The sequence below is a fragment of the Leopardus geoffroyi genome, chromosome C2, assembly GCF_018350155.1.
Source record: "Leopardus geoffroyi isolate Oge1 chromosome C2, O.geoffroyi_Oge1_pat1.0, whole genome shotgun sequence".
Taxonomy (NCBI): domain Eukaryota; kingdom Metazoa; phylum Chordata; class Mammalia; order Carnivora; family Felidae; genus Leopardus; species Leopardus geoffroyi.
The window spans coordinates 2,647,105-2,663,270 of NC_059333.1; the positions used below are offsets into that span (position 1 = coordinate 2,647,105).

Here is a 16,166-nt window from a genome sequence, read left to right on the forward strand (position 1 = left end):
TGACGGTCCATGTCCCCTCTGGGGCTCCCGTGTGGGGCACGAGCTCCGCAGGCTAGCAGAGGCGGAGGGAGCCTCGGGACCCCGCTGTCGGCTCCCTCCCTCCTGCCTCCCCGCTCTGCTCTCAGTGCAGTCCCCCTGCCCCCTCTGCTGGTGGGCTCGGGGGCCCAGCCAGGAGGTACCTTTTGCACATGCGATGGTTCGCTGCAGAACGTGATGCATGGCCGACAAGGTCTTCTCACAGGCCACCTGCAGGGCGGGAGATGCGCACACGTGGTCGGTGCTGCCCAGGGCCCGGATGGGATTCTCCGTTCACCCAGACCCTGCCTCCGCCCCGAGACAGCAGGGCACTGGCTTTACCGTCACATGCTCCCCACCAACCTTCCCTGGAGAGCTGGGCAGATGCCTGTGTACTAAAACTAACCACCTTCCTCCAGACCGTGCCCTCTAGGGGAGGGCTGGGCTCTAGCACTCCTCGGTACTGTCTGCCGTGCAGTAGACGCTTAATAGGTGTTTCTGGAAGGAATTAGTTATAAAGAGTCTTCATCAAAAATGACTCTACCCCAGAGTTGGCCAAGGTCACTGCTTACTGGCACCTCAAAGTCAAAGACCCGGGGCTTAGCAGGAGCCGGGGAAGCGAGTGGAACCCCCTCCCGCCCGACCCGGGGATGTGCCGAACCCAGTTTGGCCTCAGGTGGCCCAGCAGCAAGGTCTCCACTGCGCACCAGATGGCCAAGGTGCCCTGTACCAGATGAAGATCCCACGGCTGCCAACGGCAACAGCAGGTCTGTGTTCCCCCTGGTCCCTGGGGGGCGGGGGGGGGGGGCAGGCAAGGACACAGCAGGTCTGTGCTCCCCCTGGTCCCTGGGGGGGGGGGGGCAGGTAAGAGGGGCAGGGCTCCGGTCCAGCCCTGCGTCTCACAGACAAGCTAACTGATGGGATGGGAGGGGCGTGCCAGCCTCCAGCGGGTAGAGGCAGCTTTAGGGGCATCCACTTCCAGATCCCGACCTGGGGCTCCTCCTTCCCTCGGTGGACCCAGCACAGACGGGGGCGTGGCTCCTCTCTAACCACCCTGCACGGCTGCCCTTCCCGAGCACGTTCTAGAGACGGGAGGCAGGCCCTGACGGCCACCAAGTAAGTGGAGAAGGAAATAACAGAGGGGCCGGGGACAGCCTCGTGCACAGCTGTCCACTTGCGTGGTTCCAACAACGTTGAAGGAGGCCACGGCACGATCTGACGTCACGAAGGAACTTTCCCGCACGCCGTGCAGAACGCAGCCATCACTCCTGAGCTTAACCACAGGGGCACGCGGGCCCCCGCCACCCCACACCCCCATTGACAGAATCGGTAGCAAGGGATCTGCTCGCCCAGCAGAGCCCGCACACTATGGCTTTATCTCCGTACAAACGCATCTGTGGACGTTTACACACAAAGCAAGGGATGGGGGAGGGACGGACAGACGCGCAGACAGTGCCTGACAAGAGCTGAGCCTCTCTGCAAGTCTGACTTCGGAGCCCTGTCCCTCACGCCCCCGAGGGGGCTCCCAGCCTCTGAGTCTCTCGACTCACCGGGGCGATGACATCTTAGGACCAACTTTCACCGGGCTGCTCTCTGGGAGACGTTCCTAGTTCCGGACCTGCGGAGGCTGCGGTAACCCCTCCCAGGCTCTGCCTTCCGGGGCTCACGCCTGCTCCGCGGCCCGACAGGCCGACTCCAGCGTGTGGTACACGGGTGGCCTGTTTGAGCCCCCGCAGAACCCAGATGGTCCCCGATGGGGGCAGGGCGGGGGCGCATCCTGCTGACCTTGAGATTGTTGGGGTGCTTGTGTGTCCATGCCAGGAGCATGGCGGCAAAGAGGTCCCCGGTGCCCACGAAGACCGCGTCGACCTTGTGCATCTCCATCCGGATGCGTTCCGTCACCACAGAGCCATCGGGGTTCCCTGGAGGAGAGCACAGCCGATGGGCCCTGAGACCCTGGGCCAGCAGAGAACGAGCCCCTCGTCTGGGAACCAGCCTGCCCTCCTCCCTGCTCCTCCCCCGCATGGTGGCAGGGAGGGCTAGTGTCGCCTGTCACAAGGGAGGGAGTAGATGCCAGAACCCCTAGCAGGATGGCCCGGGGGAGAAGAACCGCACAGCTGGGCGTGAGGGACCAGCACGTGTGACCGGGTGCGGAGGGAGCCCCAGGCCGGTGCAGTAACAAGGGCACCGACAGCCGTGGGGGCCGTGAGCTTAATGAAATGGTATGGGAGCGCACAGGGGCATGCGCGGGTGTGCACGGGTGTGCACAGGGGCACATGGGTATGCATGTACGAGGGTACGTAGGTGTGCATGTAGGTGTGTGCATGGGTGTGCACAGGGGCATGCTCTCCCGAAGACACAGAGGGAGTGGTGAGAGAGCTCCGTGCTCTCTGGGGCAGCGGCTGTGACCCCAGCCTCCTGTGTCATTTCAGCACCTCGCAGGAAACACCATCCCAGGCGGTATTTACGTGAACCGACAGTCGACACGTGAGGCCACACAGGCACCCCCGGCTCTGTGGGAGGGGACGGTGTGGACGCCTGGTTCCCCAAGCCCCGGGCCCTAGCCGGGCCATCCACGCGACCCTGAGCCTGTAAGACAGTGGCTCTCCTCGAGCCGACGGCATATCATGGGTACGGAGAGCTCGCCGCTCGGTGACCGCGGGGAGGCCTCCCACACCTCGACTCACAGAACCCTCTCTCGGTTTCTGTTCTCAGTGTGTTTAGGGGGTGACAGGAGTTCAGGACACCGACCGCCTGCTGAGTGAGGCCCGAATTCTCTTCCCTACGGAGCCTAAAGCCAGGGAGGCCTCCAGGAACCCGCGGCAAAGTGGCAGGAGGGAGCCAGGGTTGCAGGACTTACGGATCCTCTGGCTCCCCAGCGCGATCAGGTAGTCGCTGCCCCTCGGGGAGGGCAGGTCAGAGCTGGTGATGACCACCGTGTCGGGGCCCATGGCGTGCAGCACGTCCATCACCTGCCGGAGCACAGGACTGCGTCAGCCACGCCGCGGCCCCCTGCGCCAGGGCTCCCGGCAGCCCGAGCAGTCGGGTCCGACCGGCAGGAGGACGCCCCTCTACGGGGTCTGACTTGACGGAGTGGACACCAGAGGCCGAGAACACGAGGAATGGCATGCCCGGGTCCCGCCTGCCCCCCGCCAGCCCGGGCATGCCGAGTGGCAGCTTTGGCAGCTTAGAGCCACCACCCCGATTCCCTCCCACGAGCACACCTGCCGGGCCCCACACTCTTCCTGTGCCCACATTCCAGAGGAAGGCATCAACCAGGCCCCAGACTGGCTGTCCTTTCTCATCTGGCTCCAGGGCGGCAAAACCAGGCCCACCATCAGGCGGTCACGTCCTGTCCACTCTGGGAAGCCTCTTGTTCCCTCACTTGTTCATTCAGTGAAGCTCTCCTTTTGTGTGCCCAGCAACACGCTGGCGGCTGGAGGCTCCCCGGCCTCCCACAGCACACACTTGGGACAAAATACCCACGGGGCAAACCGGGGGCTCGGGAGAGCACCAGCTACACCGGAGAGGGGTGCTCCTCTCGCCTCCGTGGGGGCAACGCCAGCTAAGCCCCTTGGGCCTCCCGCCCCGCACGGCTCACTGTGGGAAGCTGGGAAGGCTCTCGTATGGACCCCGAAGCGTGCATAGGCGTTCAGAGCGTCTGATCTTGGCCGAGTGTGGACCCCGAGTCAGGCTCCCCGGCCCAGGAGAAGCCTCCCGAGTCCCAGCACGTGGCTACGTCCCCCCCTCGTCAGCCCGGGGCCTGCGGGCTGGGGAGAAGACAGGCCAGGGGGTCATGTGACGAGGAACAAGCTTTCTGCAAGTGGCTTTTCCTTCCCTCCTTGTACAAGGGCCTCAGAGCTGGGCTGGTGACCGTGCCGGCAGGCACCCTCCGCTCCAGAGTCTGGGGCAGGCTGTGGGAAACGTGTCCCTGCCACACGCGTGGAGTGTGTCTCCTACCCGGCCCCACCCTGCACGGGGCGCCACACAGGCACACACCGGGAATGCCCTGCAGTCCTCGGAGCACACGGGCGCACAGCAGAGGAGGGTCACCTGTGACCCCAGACCACCTGCTCTCCTGTCCCGGTGTCACCTGACTCTGAGGCCCCCGGGTACTGTGCCAGCTCAGAGCGAGACCCTCAGAGCAGAGAGGAGGGCACCCTCCTCCCCTTGCCACAGTGAGCCCTCTGCACATTGGGGAAACAAAGGCCCCACAGCCCCTCGGGCCCGGGTGTGGCCAGGACTAGACCTGGCGCTCGGATTTGTCTCCTGGATGACGGAGAGAGCGTGCGCGCCTGATGAGGCCCCGCCATGACGGGGCGAGGGCCCTGGTGTGCGGGACCCGGGTCTGCTGCTGGGACACGTGGCCCAGGACTCCATGTGAGAGGTTAAACGACAGGCAGGGGAAAGAGGTTAAACAAGTTCGACAGGGGAAAGTTGAAGAGCTTTGGAGAGGAAACCTTGCCTACCTCACTTCCAGCCGCCCCTCCCGTCAGCAGGCCCTGTGGCTTCCAGACGTGCCCAGCCAACCCCCAAAGGTGTGAGCCAGCTCCTGGCCATAAATCTCTTCATGCACGCATGCACGCACACAGGCGTTTGCACACGTGTGCCCAGACACGCACACCACCCCACATATGGGCACACGCGCGCTCCCTCTCGCTGGTGTTGGACGGACCCTGACTGGCCGTTTCTGATCCCTGCTTCTCTGACCGTGCATGGGCTGGGGTGGTGGTGAGCGCGTCTGGAGGGCTGGCCCCTGCTGCCCGTGGAGGCCGGCCCCTGCCTCTCCGCAGACACACAGGTCACGGGTGCGCGGGAGAGCCACACCCAGCAAGCTGGATTCATGGTACCTGGCACACAGCAAGCACTCACTAAATGCCGTGACCGCCACGGGCTGAACTGTGTCCCCCCGAGACGGACGCTGGAACCCTAAGCCCAGAACCTCCGAGCGTTTCTGATTTCCTCGAAAGGAAACACGGTCCATGCAGATTTGAGCTGAGACGAGGTCACTAGCGTGGGCCTGGGTCCTATCTGCCTGGCACCCTTAGTAAGAAAGACGAGGACACAGACACACACCGCGGGGGCCCCTTGAAGACACAGGCAAAGGCTGGTGACGGGTCTACAAACCCAGGGGCGCCAAGGATGGCCAGTGGCTGCCAGAAGCTGGGAGGCTGGCAAGCAATGGGTGCCTCCCTGCAGGTTTTGGGCCGAAGACAGTCCCACCGACACCCTGATCTTGGCCTTCCGGCCCCCAGAACCGGACAGAACGCACTTGTGTTGTTGTCAGCCACCCGGTCTGTGGCACTTTGTCACGGACGCCCCGGGAAGCTCCCACGGGGACAGCCGCTGTGCGCAGAGCAGGCGGGGGGTTAAGCGGACCCAGACAAGCACTGTGGCTGCAGCTGCCCGACCCAGTGGCTAAGGCAGAATCTACAGCACGTCCCTCAGGCCCCACCGGGCGGCTGGCTGGGAGCCGGGGTGCTGCCCACCTGGGGTGCCCATCTCCCCTCCCCGAGGGCATGTGGCTGTCCCCTCCCCACCACGAGCGGTGCACCTGTCCCACGCCAGGCCTCGGAAGGTCTCCTTACCGCTAATGCTTCTTCCTGACTGTGGATCTTTCTGCCGCTCAGTAACCTGGAAGGCAGATGAAGCGTGGGTGAGACCTTGCTTCTCTGGGTCCTGCTGGAAACATCCCCGAAGCTCCGGTGGCTCCGGGGACCCCCTCCCATCCCCACAGGAACTCACTCAGTGTCTGCTGGCCCCGTGATGCCCCCAAGGACCAGTCAGGGGTAAGTAACATTTAATAGCAGCAAGGGACAGCAGCACACAGCCCTACTTAGTGGCCAGTGAGGGTGACTGACATCCACGTGGGTTTTGGAGCTCCAGGTGGCCGCCTGCGTTAGGTGGCGTGGGATCCCCATCCCATGGCCGGTGTCACCCACATATGCCCTCAGCCCCTCCCCTTTCTGCCCCCAAAGGCTTGTGCTGCTCGGGGAAAACGGCTGGGGGTCAGCACGACCACAGGAAGTCAGGGTGAAAATAACCACCCCCACCGTCATCGGGCCAGGGCACCGGGTTGGCCCCCCACTCAGAATGGCCTGCCCCCCACCCCCTGAGGCAGGACTTCGGGAGGAGGGCCTCAGTGGCCTGACTGGCTCCGGAACAGCCCTCCCCATGGGGAGATCTGAAAGCTTCCGTGGTTTGAAGTTACTTACTCAGCCTCGAACTGGTTAGGGGTTATGATGTCTGCTACCGGCACAACCTTCTCTTTGTAAACTGGAAGGAGGTCCTCCGGAACGTACTAGAGGGCGACAGGGACACAGGCTGACGCGTACAGCAGAGGGAACGAGGCCAGCGAGCGTTTGCTGAGCCCCGCCGTGAGCCCAACGCGGGTACGAGACGCTGGTGCCCTGCGGCCAGGCCGGCACGCGCTCACCCGAAGGCCCCGGGGTCCTGGGGTAGGGCCGGGGCCAGCGCCCTCCGTGCCCCACACGCCAAGCTCCCCTGCTGGCCACGGGGTGACTCCTACCAGCGGACTGACGGCACCCTGCCCTACACTAGTCAGGGGCGGTAAGCTACGGCCCTTCTGCTAAGACACGGCTAAGGGGGAAACAGGAAAGAAAGAACATTTGTGACACACAGAAACTACAGGAAATTCAAATTTCAGGGTCCCTGTGTAGGATTTTATTAGGAAACAGCCGTGTCTGTCTGTCTGCAAACTTTGACTACTTTTTTCTTGAGATTTTATTTTATTTATTTATTTTTTCAATATATGAAGTTTATTGTCAAATTGGTTTCCATACAACACCCAGTGCTCATCCCAAAAGGTGCCCTCCTCAGTACCCATCACCCACCCTCCCCTCCCTCCCACCCCCAAGATTTTATTTTTAAGTCATCTCTGCACCCAGCGTGGGGCTCAAACACACAACCCTGAGATCGAGAGTCGCAGGCTCCACCAGGAGCCTGAACCAGGAGACGGATGGCCCCAAACGTCTGCTCCCTGGCCCTTTACAGAAAACCTCGTCTGCCGACCCCGCTTCCCGACAAGGGTGATGTGCAGCCCCAGAGCGGTGTCTCGCCCAGTGAGACGTGTGCACTTGGATTAACACGCCTGAAATCACTAACCATGGAGCCTTCGCCGTTCCATTTGTCGCCCATCACGGGGTCGCACACTGCGGAGGCAGAAAGGGCATCTGTTAGCACAGGGTGAGGCTCCTGAGAGGAGGACGCTCAACGTTTATTTCTGCTGTTAAATTTCGCGTGTGCGGCCGATCCTCGTTTCCTGGATTCCACGTTTGTGGTCCGAGGCCAACTACTCTGATCGATTTCTGACAATCGTTTGTTTGCGCCTTTCTCGAGAGTGTGGCACAGAACAGCATCCCCTTTCCCTCCGGCCCCCACACAAGCACGTTCCCTTCCCGCGACGGTCCACATGCCGTGTGGGACCTGCCGTGAGGCCAGCTGAGGGTGGGGACAGGTGCGGACACCTGGGAGGCCCGCGCCTCAGGGAAGGCCCCCGAGTCTGCGCGGCTGAGGCAGCAAGGACGCACCGGTACCGCAGGGGCCCCCGAACCCAGCTACCGTTCGCGACGGGGGGACCCACACGTCAGGACACTGGGGTTCCCGCCAGGACGGAAGAAGTGTCACACGTGGTCAGACCCTGCAGAGGCCTGAATGTGCACGTCTGAGTCCCAGAGGGGAAAGAGTAACCGAAGCCTCCCACGTGGGTCTTGCCCGGAGAGGCCTCTGTGCGGGACACGCTCAGGGCTGGCGCTGCAGCCCCGGGGGGTGGGACGGACAGGCCCGGCGTGCGCCTCAGCTCTGTCCCAGCTGGGTGTCCACCATCACCCCACCCCCACCCCTCACCGGCCAGGCGCCGCCCACGACATGCACATCCACCCCATCCTCTCAGGGGTCAAGTGTGGCCACCCAGCCCCCCCACACACACTGCACACACGGGCACACGTGGACACGGATGACAGCACGCATATAACCCGCTTCTCTGCCAGGGTCACCGTGAGGACGTTCTGAGCCCTTCCCAGAGCTCTGAGCTTTCGGACCGGGAGAGGCGGGACATGAAGGAGGGGCGTCTGGGAGGAAGGAGGTCGAGCCCCCGCTCCCCGGGTCAACCCCACCGGATAAGGTGGCGCCCCAGCGTGCACGCAGGAGAGCCCGGCACCTACCGTACACGAGCCCCGAGTTCTGCCGCTTCAGCTCCCGCACGATGTCCACCACCGAGGCCAGGAAGGACTTGTCTCTCGTGTAGCCTGTGGGGGGGGACGCACGGGCCACCCTCATCAGAAGGCTCCCATCCTGGCCGCGGCCCAAGGAGAAAAAGCACCGCCAAAACCACCCGCTGCAGGGGCGCCCGGGGGGCTCGGTCGGCTAAGTGTCCGACTCCTGATCTCAGCTCAGGTCGTGACCTTGCCGTCGTGGGATCAAGCCCCACGTGAGGCTCCACACAGAGCAGAGAGCCTGCCTGGGATTGATTCTCTCTCTGCCCCTCCCTTGCTCACAAGCAAGCGCACGCTCTCTCTCAAATAAACTTAAAAAACAAACGAGGGGCGCCTGGGTGGCGCAGTCGGTTAAGCGTCCGACTTCAGCCAGGTCACGATCTCACGGTCCGTGAGTTCGAGCCCCGCGTCAGGCTCTGGGCTGATGGCTCAGAGCCTGGAGCCTGTTTCCGACTCTGTGTCTCCCTCTCTCTCTGCCCCTCCCCCGTTCATGCTCTGTCTCTCTCTGTCCCAAAAAAAATAAATAAATGTTGAAAAAAAAAAACAAAACAAATGAAAAAAACCCCATTCTGCTCTTGAGAAGGGCAGGCAGTTCTCAGATCCTGTGACCAGGGTTAAGACAAAGTGTCCTCAATATCTATAGTCCCTGAGGGGACACTATGCATTTCCCAAAAGTAAAGTCAAGTTTTATCTTATTTTTTTTAGAATCTTTTTTTTATTTTTTTTTTGAGGAAGAGTGCATACGCACACACAAGTGGGGCAGAGAGAGAGACAGAGAGAATCCCACACTCAGTATGGAGCCCGATGAGGGGTCTCAATCTCACAAACCATGAGATCATGACCTGAGCCAAAATCAAGAGTCAGATGCTCAACTGACTGAGTCACCCAGGTGCCCCATCAAGTTTTAAATGAAGGGAAAAAGCCATGAGCGATAGGTGTACAAAGAATATTTTCTTTTGTCTTTTCCATTTTATTTAGAAACATCGTTTTTAATGTTTATTTATTTTTGAGAAAGACATAGTGTGAGCGGGCGAGGGGTAGAGAGAGAGGGAGACCCGGAATCCGAAGCAGGCTCCAGGTTCCAAGCTGTCAGCACAGAGCCTGACGCGGGGCCCGAACTCACGAACCGTGAGATCACGACCTGAGTCGAAGTCAGATGCTCAACCGATTGAGCCACCCGGACGCCTCTTTTCCGTTTTCTTTTTTTTTTTTTTTTTTTTTTTTTTTAATTTTTTTTTTTTTCAACGTTTATTTATTTTTGGGACAGAGAGAGACAGAGCATGAACGGGGGAGGGGCAGAGAGAGAGGGAGACACAGAATCCGAAACAGGCTCCAGGCTCCGAGCCATCAGCCCAGAGCCTGACGCGGGGCTCGAACTCACGGACCGCGAGATCGTGACCTGGCTGAAGTCGGACGCTTAACCGACTGCGCCACCCAGGCGCCCCTCTTTTCCGTTTTCAATAATAAGTACATTCACTTCTAACGACATACATAAATGCAAATAAATATTTTTACCGTTACGGTGACTCACGAACCAATGTGCCAAGTGGCAGCAAGTTGCTTACCTGGGTGTTTTCACTGCCGACCCCCCACGTATCCTCCGACCCTACACGGGTCCCAGAAGCCCAACACGGCTCATCTGAGACAGCACCATGGGCCCAGGCATCCAAGGCCACGCGACTGGGGCACGGCCGTCATCAGTGCACCACAGTGGCACAGCCCATCTGTCCTCGAAGGAGGCAGGGGCCAGGGTGGAGCCCGGGGGCGGGGGGTCCCTCCCCAAGCCCAAGCCCCACCGGATCAAGGCCCAGGGGTCCAGCACCCAGCTCCCCTGGACACTTACCCGTGAGCACATAGTCATATTTATTCACGTTGTTCAGTTTCAGGCCTTCGTACAGCTCCTGGAGTTCATTGGAGTTCAGCACTTGACCTTTCCAGTGTGGGTAGCCTAGGGGAAGAGCAGGACAGTTGGGGCCTTGACACCAGGGCACACGCGTGAAACACGGCCTTCCCCGACGGCCGGCTGTGGCCCAGACACTCGCTCGCCGGCCCTCGGTGCCGTGCTTTGGTGGGTGCACCTCAAAGCCCCCCGCAAACACCGCGGCTCTCGTGCTGCCCGGCTCCAGGCCCCCTCCCGCTGCCAGCCCCTCCGGAGTCAACCCAATGCAGCGAGGCCGGTCAGCTTTCCACGCTGGCCTGAGCAGCCTGTGTCGAGCGGACACGCAGACACGACGCACAGCTGCGCACCTTCTCCCGGGGGCGCCCCCACCCCAGGTCACGGCGGCTGGCTCTGCCAGCCTCCCCTGTGCGTGTTTCCCCCATCCAGGCCGCGTCACGTCCTGCCAACCCAGCCCTACAAGACTGAGGCGGCCACCAAGGCCAGCCCCAAGTCAAGGCGTGACCAAGAGCCAAACGTGAACTAGGAGGAGGCTCCGACGCGGGCTCTCGGCCCTAACGCGTGCCCCGGGTGAAGTGTTCGCCCCAGGCTCGTCAGCAGGCAGGACTGCCGGCCTCCTAGGGGACCGTCCCGCCATGTAGGAGGACCCCTGCCCACCGTGGACCCCCTGCAGCTGACCCATGAAAACCTGGTCCTGGCGGCTCTGGACTGTGTTCCTGGTGCCCGGCTTCTCCCCACGGGCCTTTACCCTGGGCTGTGTTAGCTCTTTGTGCTGAGTCCTGGGAGGTCCCCTGGCACACGGGGGTCCATCCCTAAGCCCTAGGAATGAGCCTCCGACCCCTTGGGCTCCAAAGCATCCCTCCCCCAAAGCACACCCACCTTTTGTGGGTCTCCACTCTTCCCATCCCCAGTGGGGTCTCTGACATTAGCAGCACCCACACCCCTGGCGGCTTGTCTGAAATGCAGATTCTCAGGCCCTGCCCAGCCCGTGAGTCACGGTGTTTGGGGGCGGGCCCGGGACTCGGTTTCAGCAAGGCCTCAGGAGGTTCTTATGCACACACGCATCCGAGAGGCCCAGACCCAGGGCAGGGGGTCCACAAACGAGGGCCCGTGGGCCAAGTCTGGCCCGCTGCACGCCTCTGCACAGCCAGGTTTTGCATTTTTATTTTTATTATTTTTTATTTTTTTTTTTTAACGTTTATTCATTTTTGAGACAGAGAGGGACAGAGCATGAACGGGGGAGGGTCAGAGACAGAGGGAGACACAGAATCTGAAACAGGCTCCAGGCTCCGAGCGGTCAGCACAGAGCCCGACGTGGGGCTCGAACTCACGGACCGCGAGATCGTGACCTGAGCCGAAGTCGGACGCCCAACCGACTGAGCCGCCCAGGCGCCCCGGTTTCGCATTTTTAAATGGTTGGGGCAAAGAGAGGAGTGATACGTTATGACCTGTGAAAATTGCATGAAATCCCATTTTCCGTGTCACGAAGGAAGCTCGAGTTTTCCTGAAGCTCAGCCGCGCCCAGCCCTGCACATGGGGTCCCTCGCGGCTCTCACGCTACAAGGGCACCGAGGCTGCAAAGCCTCCATTATTCACTATCTGCCCATAACAGGGTAAGTGTGCCAGCCCTGCTCACCCAGGACGGGGGGGGTCTGTGGCCTCCATGTTAAGAGTCATCTCTGAGTCGAGGGGCGCCTGGGTGGCGCAGTCGGTTAGGCGTCCGACTTCAGCCAGGTCACGATCTCGCGGTCCGTGAGTTCGAGCCCCGCATCAGGCTCTGGGCTGATGGCTCAGAGCCTGGAGCCTGTTTCGGATTCTGTGTCTCCCTCTCTCTCTGCCCCTCCCCCGTTCATGCTCTGTCTCTCTCTGTCCCAAAAATAAATAAACGTTGAAAAAAAAAAATTAAAAAAAAAAAAAAGTAATATTAAAAAAAAAAAAAAAGTCATCTCTGAGTCGAACCATAACGAGCTCTGTTGAAGAAAAACAGGCCCGAAATGGGGTGTCTTCCATTAACGCCCCACGTCAGTACACCAAGACCTAATACCTCACTGCACCTTCCACCCTGGAGTGGAGCCTTTAGCCGGCCAGTGTGGAATTTCCTGGCCAATGTTGGGAAACTTACCGATGGACCCGTTCTGTTCCCCTCGGAAGGACAACCTTGCCTAAACCCAAGGCATTCGCTGCTGCTAAATTCCTCTCTCTTTTTTTTTTTTAATGCTCTCTCTCTGTCTTTAAAAACCTTTTTTTCTCCTTCAGCTTGGCAGAGCCCCCTCTACTTTCCAGATGGGATGCCGCCCAATTCACGAGTCATTTAACAAAACCAAGTAGGCCTTCCAGTTTACTCAGTTGAATTTCGTTTTTTCAACAGATCCCGCGTCACACCCACCAGGACGGGTAGGATGAAAAAAGCAGACGCGTCAGACGACACGTGCTGATGAGCATGCGAAGAAAGGGGAGCCCTCCCACCCCGCTGGCAGGGACAGGACGGCGCAGCCACTGTGGAAAACAGACTGGTGGCCGTTCACGTGGTCAGAGTTACTCTCCGATCAAGCGAATGTGCCTCTGGGGTATCTATCTGGGAAAAACGGGGAAATGGTCCCCAGAAGTACGTGCAGACGGATGCTCACAGCCTCAACCTTCGTGACAGCCACGACTCACAAACCCGCGTCCATCAGCGAACGGACGCACGAGTGAGGCGTGATGTATCCCTACGCCAGCCTTAAAGCGGGGCACGGACACCTGTCGCTGCACGGACGAGCCTGGAGAACACGAACAGTCACCTACCCCAGGGTTCTGCGTGTAGGAGACCTCCAGAAGGGGCACATCCACAGACAGAAAGTGGGACAGCGGTCCAGCCGCCAGGAGGAGGGGGCAAGGGCGAGGGACAGGTACGGCTCCCGCTGGAGCGGTGCAAACCTCTGGGAGTATGCTTGTATTTAGCGAGCGATACACGTAAATAGGTGACCTGACTCCACGGCACATAAACACCGGACAGAGACGTTATTTAAGAAAGGAAGAGCTTTCTGGGGCCGCCTGGGCGGCTCAGTTGGTTAAGCATCCAACTCTTTAGTTTGGCTCAGTCGTGATCCCAGGGTCGATGGGATCAAGCCCTGCACTGGGGTCCCAGCTGAACGTGCAGCCTGCTTGGGATTCTCTCTCTGCCCCTCCCCTGCTCACTCACACGCTCTCTCTTGCTCAAAAAAAAGAAAAAAAAGAAAAAAAAGAGAGAGAGAAAGAGAAACACTTTGAAAAGAGGTGAAAACAAAAACAAAAAACACCCCAAGTACTTCCAGGTACAAAGCCCAGGACTGAACCCACGACAGCCGCGTGTGTCCAAGTACGGGGTGTTCCGAGTCACTCCCAGGCCCCGGGGGTCCCCTCGCCAGGCAGGCGCCGCACGGCATCTGGAGGCTGGGGTGGGGGCCCTGCCAGGGACCACAGGAGGTGAAGCCCCCCATCTCTCTCCTGGCCCGACCACACCCCGCAGCGGCGTGGGCTCCCAGCACTCCAGGGTCTGGCCTCCATCCGCCCCTCAGTCTTGGACCCCTCGGGATGGGCAGTCCGCCAGCACCTGAAGAATTGTATGGGGGCCCAGAAGGCAGCCACTGGCCACAGAGGCCCCAGAAGCCCCCTCCCCTCCGCCGGTGTCTGTGCAAAGGGCGGAAGTTTCTGAGCCAGGTCTGTGCTTATGTTGAACTAATGCTGCTTATGTCACAATGCTACGTGCAGCAAGAAATTCAATTCTAACGTTCAGTGTCCAAGGCAGTTGGCCCGTTTACTTAAATAAACAAACAAAAGGGAAGGTGGTTACAACGGCCAATAAAGCACGTGGGATTCAGGGAAGCTCACTGAGTCGACTTAAACGTTTTGGAGGCTTGGGGTGCCTGGGTGGCTCAGTTGGTTGAGCATTCAACTTCAGCTCAGGTCACGATCTCGCGGTCTGCGCGTTCGAGCCCCGCGTCAGGCTCTGGGCTGATGGCTCAGAGCCTGGAGCCTGCTTCCGATTCTGTGTCTCCCTCTCTCTCTGCCCCTCCCCCGTTCATGCTCTGTCTCTCTCTGTCCCAAAAATAAATAAACGTTGAAAAAAAAATTAAAAAAAAATAAATAAATAATAAATAAATAAATAAACGTTTTGGAGGCTTCTCCAAATCCACAGGACCCAGAACGGTCAGCAAAGCCGCAACGGAAGGGCTGTCCATAAGAACCACAGGCTCCTTCCGAATCCTGAACGTCATTCTTCCCCTCGATATGTGACTCATGATACCCCACCCCTTCCAAGAAAAGCCACACCAGGAGAATTGCAGGCAACTTTTCCTAAGAGCGTGGGCTGAGGCCCAGGTGCCCACCCGCATACCCTGCCGGCGCACTGCCAGGCTGCTTCTGGGACGTTCCGTACTCCTGAGCTTCCATCCGGGTTCAGAGTAACTTCAGAAGAGGCGACATTGGGATGTTTCCAGGAAGGGAGTGGCCTCGTTCCCCTGCTGCGACGGCACTGCAGGGTCACAGGACAGGCCCGCCCCCCTCATGGAGCCAGGGGCGTGGGGAGCGGGTTCAGGAAGCCTTTCTGAGGGCCGCGACCCTCGCGTGCCCTTGAATCGGCGACTCTGCTTCAAGGCCTCTGTGCACAAGTCCTCGGGGTCCCCTCTGTGCTGACACAGACGACACACGGGCCCCCGAGGCGTGGGCTCGTAACAGAGAAAATCAGGATCCACCTACGCACCCACAAGCGGCACGCGCACACGCGGGTCCCGCTCACGGCCCGTGGCGTCACGTCACTGGAAGAGGCCAGGGCCCCGCAGCAGGTGCCAGGATGCCAACCTCGTCTCAGAGGAGACCGAGGGGCTGAGCGGCTACACCAGCCCGCCCCAGGTCCCGGGTGGCTCGGCTGCACGCAGCCGGGCCGAGGTTCTAATGGTGTCCACGCCCGGACAGGCCAACCCAGCCCCTCCGACCCTCACGTGCTGGGCGGCCCCTCTGGCTCCAGCTCCCAACCATCAGATGAGGGGTGGGGGCCCCGGATTTCTGAAGGCCACGTCTCATGCCCACACGCCCTCTGCGGCGACTGCTGGGGCCAACGCCTTACCTGTGTGGTTTGAAAACTGGACGGAGTTCAACGCGTCAATCTCGAATCCCAAAACCTGCAACACAGAGAAGGCCCAGGTGTGAGAGAGCCAGGACCCCGGGGGCGGGCGGCAGTGCCTCCCTGAGTGGGGCTCCACACCCACACTTTGGTGCCGTGCGTGTCTGGTGAGGGGCTTCGTCTGGAAGTATGTCGGCAGCAAGCAGCCCGGAGAGCCGAGCCTCTGAGCCGCTGCCCACCCGTGGGAACTCACTTCTGGAATTCCCGCCAAGCAAAAATGCTCGAAAGTGCGAGGCGACAAGGCGTCCGTCTGTTCAGATGCTGAAAGAGAGCGGTGAGGCCGTCTCGGTTTCCAGAACGTGCGTTTGAAGCCCCGACCCCTCTGGGGAGGCAGGGCCTAGGGGCTCCCCACTGGACGGCACAGCCGGCCGGCCCCTCCCCCTGAGCCTCCACTGAAGTATCAGCCCCGCCCGCTCACTGCAAGCGGGGAGCCCACCGCAGAGCCACCCTGGCCTGGGGTCGGGTGGCCACCCTGTGGCTGCGACACAGTTTCGTCGCGCACCTCTCAGCACAGAGAGTCCCAGGTGCCGCTGAGTCAGGGACCAAGTTTATAAAGAACAGGAACTCCTTTTTCTTTCTTTTTTTTTTTTTTTTCAACATTTATTTATTTTTGGGACAGAGAGAGACAGAGCATGAACGGGGGAGGGGCAGAGAAAGAGGGAGACACAGAATCAGAAACAGGCTCCAGGCTCTGAGCCATCAGCCCAGAGCCCGACGCGGGGCTCGAACTCACGGACCGCGAGATCGTGACCTGGCTGAAGTCGGACGCTTAACCGACTGCGCCACCCAGGCGCCCCAGGAACTCCTTTTTCAATGAAGGGGAAGAAAGCTTCTACCTAAAATAGCCCAGGGGCACCTGGGTGGCTCAGTCGGTTAGGTG

General features: G+C 60.3%; 1 protein-coding gene across 1 annotated transcript in view; it reads right to left on the reverse strand.

Annotated features, from left to right (window-relative positions):
• PDXK (pyridoxal kinase) overlaps window positions 1–16,166 on the reverse strand; it is a 32,994-nt gene that overhangs the window by 5,157 nt on the left and 11,671 nt on the right. The window contains exons 2-10 of the mRNA XM_045501229.1: window positions 15,230–15,284; window positions 10,093–10,197; window positions 8,199–8,282; window positions 7,141–7,187; window positions 6,231–6,316; window positions 5,604–5,649; window positions 2,876–2,987; window positions 1,801–1,937; window positions 180–246 (exon numbers count right to left, since the gene is read on the reverse strand). Of these exons, the coding sequence (XP_045357185.1) occupies window positions 180–246; window positions 1,801–1,937; window positions 2,876–2,987; window positions 5,604–5,649; window positions 6,231–6,316; window positions 7,141–7,187; window positions 8,199–8,282; window positions 10,093–10,197; window positions 15,230–15,284 (739 nt within the window). The remainder of the gene's footprint in view (window positions 1–179; window positions 247–1,800; window positions 1,938–2,875; window positions 2,988–5,603; window positions 5,650–6,230; window positions 6,317–7,140; window positions 7,188–8,198; window positions 8,283–10,092; window positions 10,198–15,229; window positions 15,285–16,166) is intronic.